Below are 8,100 nucleotides of genomic sequence, written 5' to 3' on the forward strand. Positions count from 1 at the left end.
GAGAGCAAACAGCTCAATCTCAGCATTTTGACTACTTTGCAAGGTTTACAGGATATTGTTTCTAAAGATAAAAACATGGGGCTATGATGCAAAAAAAACCAAAAAAAAAAACACGCAAAGACGTATAAATCCGTCTTCGGGAGGCAGGGACTACAATTTTGAAAATGTATATATACATCCCATGGATTGAATGAGTTAAACATGTTCTGTATTATGCATGGGGCTGTCGGTAGAGTAGATGTTAGCAAGTCAAGTGGGGCAGATCAAGGAGCTGCAGCAAAAAACAACATTCCTCGCCAAATCTGGGAGGTTCTTAAAAAAAATGCGCTAATTACCAACTGCTTGCAAACCTCATTTAAAACGCAAAGAGCTTTTACTGGAAATCAGAGGCGCTAATAAGTTGCCTGCCCATTCGAGGTCATCAGCATAAGCAGGGGAGCATGTTATTTCTCGTTAGTTTATAACTTAAAACTCGGCTCTTTGGTTTACCCACTGCTGTTTTGTATCATTATCTGCGTTAAAGAAAGTAATCATCAAACAAATGTATGAAAGTGGCTCTATAATTAAATGCCATGGGCTATAAGAAGGAGAGATAAATTATTTATACTGCTTTGATGAGCAGTAGCTTGCTGTAAGGAATGGGGAGCTCATGGAATTTTCAACTATACGCCAGCGTTTTGCAGGAAACTTTTCTGGGGGTGTTTCGTTGGGGTGGGGGGAGAAGTGCACTGGGCGTCCATGTTTAACAAGCTGTTATTTTCATACTGTTATTTACAAGTCAGGAAAAGGTGAGGCCTTACAGAGCTACTGTAAAAAAATAAATAAAAAAATGGAACACCTGGTCAACATCGTGGTTCTAAATTCATTAAGTGGGTGATACGTAAAATGTCACATTTGTGCCCTTGGTACCCACACGCTGGCTTTAATCTAATTTTTGTCTGTGTCACCGCAGGGCAAGAAGCGCTCGCAATAAATGTCGGCCAACTGAGGAGACTCAACAAATAAGACAAAGGAAGCAAGGTCAGATAAGAATTTCTTATTATTCCAATAAAAAATACATTCATACAGAAATATAACAATTTTGCAAAACAATTCCAAATAAAAATTTCATAAAGCATAAACATAATTTTACAAAAGTTTTTTTTTTTTCCTTTTATACAAAGAGTCAATTGAGAACAAAGCTGTGTGTGTGTGTGTGAGACAGAAGAGCTGGAATAGTGGCATGAAAGAGATGACTGAGTGAAAACGATGTCAGCAAACAGAGCTGTTTCAAGGCTCAATTACGATTGGAACTGTATCGGCTGCCAGCTATCCCCAATCCATCGTCGTTTCAAGTTTGTACACGTCCTCATGCACCCGCCCATCTGAAATCGATATATTGCAGCAAAACATCTGATTCCTTTTGGCAAGGTGGCGAGGGATCGTTTAATCCTGCGTGAATCGCGGGGCCGAACCTTTGGGCAAGTATCCATTGCAACTCAAGATGCAGATCACCCTCAGGCTGTTAGTGTTTTGCCTCCCTTTTTTTTTCGATTTAACTTTGACAAGCCCTGTCAATGCTTGAACTTTACACCCCACCCCCGTGCATGGTCGTCCCGGATTTTTTTGGGCCGGATCACGCTTTTGGGTTTCATAATACTGTTGCTGCCTTGCTAAAACAACGCTCCCCAGACAGGTCAATATCCAACCTCCACAGTCAGCAGTCTGTGACAGATTCCATGCCAACAAAGCCTTTAGCAATTCATTACTGTGAGGCACTACAAGGCGAGGCCTGTCCAACTGCAGCCTGTTAATTACAATAAATCTTTAGCTGTTTCTTCAGTCCCACTTGCAGGCATAAAAGGGACGAGAAGGGGGCGCGGGCAGGGGCGGCTTACTGAGAAAAAGATCAAATTAAAAATGATGGGGGGGGGGGGTCTTTTTTGTACCTTTTGAGCTGTGTTTGATGGACATCAGTACATACTACACAGTAGTTGACATCATTAATAACGAAAAATAAGTGCTTTAAACATACAGCATTTTCACTATTTACAGAATGGTAGCTAAACCGGTGCTATGACTCCAAAACAAAACAAGTACTTTTAATGACCACAGTTAAGAAACAGAGATCGCCGTCACCAAACACAAAAGAGGACATTTGTAATTGAGCCTTGATCGAGCTTGTCAAATCACCCATATAACGAATACGACCTCCCGATGGGGGGAGCACACCACCGCTGCCTCGGGGCAGTCACTTGCATAAGGCACCATTCAGGTCAACAGTGCATTATTAGATAGAAAGAAAGTACAAAAAAATTCCAAAATTGTCACCCCAAGGCAGAAGATGAATGAGAGGAACAAGCAAGCAGTGGTGAAATGAACACAGGAATGAGGAGGATTTGGTTAAATAAAAAAAAAAAAAAAAAAGGGGAATCATCAAGGCTTTATGTACAATATTGTAACATTTTTTTTTTAACCGTTTGCATTTTAGCTGCACTTTAATTGAAACTATTTGCAGTCCTGATTATAGTGGAAACGGGAAATGAACAAACCCTAGAACCATGCAACACCTGTCTATGATACTGAAGTTATAGTTGTGTTATACCTCTAAGCACACAGCTTATACAATTGGACTACAAAGGAAGCTTTGTAGCTTGTAAAAAAATAAGAAATCAGGCTACATAACACATTGCACATTTAGTAGCTGCACCAAAAAACACCAAAACAAAAACAAAACAAAAAAAAAAAACTCATCTCATACAGCGACCACGGGGGTGAGTTTCGGTTCTGGACCAGAAAGGTGACATGTTTTTCCTCTGGTAGGAAAAACCTCCTCACCCCCAAGTCTAGGTGCCAGACAGACTGCCACTGGGGAAACACTACTGGAATGTTTCCCCCCAGAAACCCCACTCAGTCCACAGCAACGTTGGTGCCATCCCCCTTGGACCATCCAACCAGCCATCCATCCTCTCTTCTTCCCTCCCAGAAGCGTCTTTTCTTCCCGGAAGGGGGCAGGCAGCCGATGCCAGTCATTCACAGTACATTCGTGCTCACTTCAGACAGTTTTTGCAAAGTACCAGTGTATCAGCTGTCCGATGGGGAGAAAGAGTCCCCAAATCATCATGCACCATACAAACAAAATCATTCATTCTTTTGTCTTTTTTTTTTTTTTTCCTGACCATTTTAATGAAAAATTGCTCTCAGCATCTTTCTCCCGAACATCGATGATTTTGTCCGCTTGTTGCAACCTTCAGGGCGCCCCTCCTCTGAAGAGAGGTCCCGGAGGCACTGGGTTTCAGTATGGTGCAAAACAGCATGCTTTGGCTGGAAAACACTCCCACCACTCTGCTCTCTGGGATAAGTTCAACCAAGAGGCTTGGTAGGGAGACTGATTTTTTTTTTTTTTTTCCCACACATTTAAAAAAAAAAAAAAAAAAAAAAAGGAAACGTTTGCCGTCCGCTGTGTTGCTTGGTTTGGTGCTCACCCCCCGGCTTCAGATGTGTCTCTTCATGTGAAGGGCCAGATGGTCAGACCTGGAGAAACATCTGGGGACGGGAAGGAGGAGGAGGAAAAAAAAAAAGGCAAACATTAGCGGAGCAGAGGCTGGAGGCCGACACACGTGTTTTCAAGGACGACTGAATGAGGATTTTTTGCAGACGCTGCGTTACTTTTTATGATTTATTAGAAAAGTCCCGCTGCTTGGGAATGTAATAATCAGGCCATGTCCAAGGCTATTTTAAAAATATATAAATCCATGCTCAATGACTGAAATCGGTTAGGAATTGGAGTATTTGGCAGAAAAAAAGTCTTTAAATGAATTTTATATTCAAGTGACAGTTAAAAGTAACTCCAGTTCGGTGTTAGATGTCATTCAGCTATTTCTGTCATTTTGCTCCATAAAGTGGTTTCCTCCCATTTAGCTAGATTTGGATCACACCGGCCGCAATTCGAACCTGCACTGGCTGCTCTAAATAGTCCTTGGTAAATGGTCCTTCACATGTTTAGCGCTTTTAGGGCACTCAAAGCGCTCCTCATTGATGTCACGTTCACCAACTGATGATGATGACCAGGAGCAACTGAACAAAAGGCAACAATGTGTCTCATCATATGAATGCCTCTTCTGGTTTTTCGTTTGATAAATTATTGAGTTCCATGTTTTTAAGATACTTAGCCAGTGAAGCTGATATTGAGTTCATATTGCCATCTGTTTGGGCAATTCAGTTTAATGCAACTCGAGTTTCTCCGTGACAGATTGTTTAAAGCATTGGGGTGCGACTTCTCCTCAATCACCCGCTCATAATGTTAAGCGATCTCTCCTTGATTCACTTTGCTGATCTGACTCAGTGCTTCCAATAAACTTGGCGAACGTGGCGAACACATTTTTGGCCTGCCAGTGTGAAACTCAGCAATGCTGTTGGCAGAGAAATAAGCCAAACTTACCTGTCACAGTGACTGCATTTGAATGGCTTTGCCCCGGTGTGCTTCCTGAAGTGTCTGGTCAACTCGTCGCTCCGTGCAAAACGCCACTCGCAGCCCTCCCATGAACACCTGTACGGCTTCTCACCTGAAACAAGCAGATATAAACCCATTTGAAGCAGTTGCCAAAAACGGATTTTGTTTTTGGGGAGGGAGCCAAGGCTTTTGTTGTGCTTTTATTTAACTCGGGTCTTATTTGCATAACATTCAAAAAAAAATAATCAATCATCCCTCACGGTGAAACGGGTATGATGAGTCATGCGGAGTCACCCAAGACAGATTCCACTGAACCCGTTGGATGACTAGCATGTTTTGTTTTACTCTTTTAAATGCAACGGGAAGCATGCTTGGAATGCTGCCGGTGATGTAGGACACAATGTGAAAGCGGGATCGGCGAAACCAGAAAACTCACCCATGCAATTTCATGCCTCTAATAAAAAAAAAATTAAAAAATTAAAACGTGACCACTCAAAGCATTTCAAACGCGGCGGAACTCCCCCATAACACACCGCCACACTACCCGGAGCCCATTCTACCGTTCACATGGTGAAACTCAATCTGTTTTGAAGTCCCTTTTATCTCCCATGTGCAGCCCCTCCCCCTTACTCCTGCTCGCTTGGCTCTCTCACTGGGCCAGTCAGTCACATTCCACATAGATTAGGTCACAGTTTAGGTATCCAGCCATGCAAGGCTAATGTTGCCGTGCACCAGCTGAGGACATCATGCAATGGGGGCCTATAATTATGTTACACGTCGGATGTACGATGCCATTTGGCGCGGATGTCTGAATTAGTAGCATCTTTGATCAATTAAGAGTTTTGAACGGCTGAAAATACTTTGCTTTAGTAAGTCAAGTGCACAACTCACCTGTATGAGTGCGCTGGTGTGCTTTGAGGTGGGAGCTCTTTGTGTAAACCTTGCGACACCCGTTGAACTGACACCTGTGTATTCTCCTCCTGCCGTCCGGAGAAACATCCCCGCAGGTGAGTCCCGTCTTTTCCGAAGTCTTTGCCACGCCGTTGCTCCTGATTTTGGCCGGCAAGTGCAAGTCGCCGTGCGTGCCGACCCATCCGCTCACGACACCGCCGGGCTCAGAGATGGCCTCCGGCGAGGATGGCGGAGTGCTGATCACGGACGGGCTAAAAGGTCCAGAGCCTACCAAGGCAGAGCCGAGAGGGTTGGAGGTAAAGCTGTGTGTGGGCGAGAGCTCCTCGGAACTGTCTGACGCTTCGCTGCTGGCATCCGAATTCACACTGTTGGTGTCAAAAATTTGGCTATCGTGATTGTCCTCCTCTTGAGGGACCGGGGGCAGTTTGGGGTCGGACTCGGCTTTGGCCTTATCCCCGCAGGCCAAGATCAACTTGCTCCAGAGGTCCTCCTGGCCATCAAACTTCAGATCGGGAGTGGAGACGTAAGGCTCGCTCTGTAGATAGCGCTCCAGTTCCAAGCATGTCTGAAGCAATGACAACAACACAGAAAGTACAGTGAGAAAACATGAATTTTAACACAACCCCTGCTGAGTGTAGGTTCCCTCATGCTGGATTCTACAAGAGGGGGGTGGGGGGGGGGATCCTTTTCAATGATGTATGCGCTCACAAGCCCAAACAGTGAATGTGGAGGAATACTTGCCTGCAGCAGCAAGTGATCAGCCAAAAAATTTGCATGTGGATTAATAACCAAAATATTATAAATGGCTTTGTGTATGATGTTTGGATAAATAAAAAAAAATAAAGAAGTCATATATACTTCACAGTGTCAATCAACCTGATTGTCTTTATAAAGACACATTGTACTGTTAATTTAATCTCATTAGATTGTGCAGATGTGTTATGTTATGTAATATTTTAAATGTATTTATTATATTACAGCATACGGCATTAGCTTAAACTGTGACTGGCGAGGATAACATTACATTAAATCACCATTTTCTTCATTGAGTAACATACTACAGCTCTCAACATTTCAGTAGCTCAATGACTCACTGAACAAATTTAGATACCTTTTAAGGAAGCTACGAACCCTCCGCCCCCAGCCCTCCCTTCCCCTCACCATGAGCTATTCAGCTGCTTTTCCTCATGCGTACCTCTGACATGCAATCACATCCTTCCTCACAGTGTCAGCTACACTACACAGCTCTCCAATTTACTCCAGCGGCCATTAAAGTTGAAAGGCAGCGCCATTCATTAGGTGCTGCTCAGAGACAGCCACTCTGACTACGTTCATGTAGAATAAATATTTCCTCCAGGAATACATGTACCGTATTCCTCGCTCTTGTGCAGCCTGTCGCTCAATGTTTCCCAGCTGTGCTTGCTTGCATGCATGCATGTCAGTAGGGAATTGCAATTTGATATGCTTTTATCTTGCACTGCTGATTCCAGTTTAAAGCTAAAAAAAAAAAAACGAACCATGACATCAGGTACACTTGTACACATCCGGTGTACAGTTTGGATTGTCGCTGTCAGAAATGTATTCGCTTTCACTGTGTGCAATGGTGTGGTTGTAGAATTGTGGTGCTGGGGAAATTCACTGCATCGCGATTGCAATAATTTAGGTGCCTTATTTAGTAATATGAGAGGAGCAACATATTGAACTATATTTCAATTTAATGCAGCGCACGCCAATGCAACTTCAACCACGATAATAAACATTTAAACCTGACAGCGCTAATCACTCATTACCTTTCAGAAATGGTACACGCGTGCATTCAATAGTGCGATCTGTTTATGATATTCTTGTCAAAGAAAGTCAGGCAAAGCACATTTTAATGTGAGCCGAATAGTAAGAGTTTTTCGATTGAACCAGTATGGAATGCTGAATGGAGTACGGTGTGGAGTCGTGCCCACGCACGCAGGAGCGCAGCGCAAGCTACACATGCACGCGGGTGTTTTGGCTTCCCAGCTGTCAGACGTGACACAGTGATCCACTTCGCCACATTCAAGCCATCTAATCGCAAGCAATCGACCGGGCTAAACCTTAAGCATGCACATGTGACTGCACTATGTTATTTGGTGACTTAATTAGCTGAAGATCGAGTGGATGACATATTCACCTGCTGCCAGTACTCCTCCAGTGACGGTAAGGCGGAGAAATAGCCCGTGTCGTGAACTATTTGAAGTTCTTGAAAGATGCTGCACATGGGTAGAACATCCATTTTCCCGAGCTTCTGTCAAAGTAAGCCTATTTGATCTGCGCGTGAAATGTGTTGTGAGGAAGAAAAACCAAGCCAAGAGGAAAAGGAGCGAAGAGTGTCCCCTGCTGTAACTCGCATGCGACGCAAACCGAGCAGCGCTTGTTTTCAAGCAGCCTCCTTCCGTCCCCCTCCTTCTTCTCTTGCTTGGCGTTTAAGGTATTTGCAAACACTGCACCGGACTAGATGGAGAGCAACTGGCTCTGCAAAGTTCCCTATTCAAACCTCCAAGCCCGCCCCCCCTTCCTCACGGCTGGATGACGCGAGCTCCGATTCAGCCAATCGCCAGCGAGCAGCCTCCTGCATGCCAAATGATATCACAACCGACCAATCGCGATAAAGCCCCGCATTCATGAGCACAACTCCCAGTTCTGATTGGCGCGTTTGACCACAACTATCTCGTCGCTGATTGGCCAGTTATTTTTAGCACGTATATAACTGCGTAACGCGCACAGCC

At 44.1% G+C, this 8,100-nt stretch overlaps 1 protein-coding gene across 1 annotated transcript; it reads right to left on the bottom strand.

The window, feature by feature from the left end:
* Window positions 1-1,021: 1,021 nt before the first annotated feature.
* Window positions 1,022-7,847, bottom strand: klf6a (Kruppel like factor 6a). The gene is made up of 4 exons (XM_088283339.1): window positions 7,506-7,847; window positions 5,324-5,909; window positions 4,421-4,544; window positions 1,022-3,525 (listed from the first exon to the last, which is right to left on the bottom strand). Exons 1-4 carry the CDS (start codon window positions 7,605-7,607, stop codon window positions 3,474-3,476), a joined length of 864 nt encoding a protein of 287 aa, XP_088139465.1. The 5' UTR covers window positions 7,608-7,847; the 3' UTR covers window positions 1,022-3,473.
* Between the last annotated feature and the right edge of the window lie 253 nt (window positions 7,848-8,100).

Source organism: Idiotropiscis lumnitzeri, chromosome 19 (genome assembly GCF_059441095.1).
Source record: "Idiotropiscis lumnitzeri isolate Australia: NSW breed Sydney's pygmy pipehorse chromosome 19, RoL_Ilum_1.0, whole genome shotgun sequence".
In the NCBI taxonomy this organism is placed as follows: domain Eukaryota; kingdom Metazoa; phylum Chordata; class Actinopteri; order Syngnathiformes; family Syngnathidae; genus Idiotropiscis; species Idiotropiscis lumnitzeri.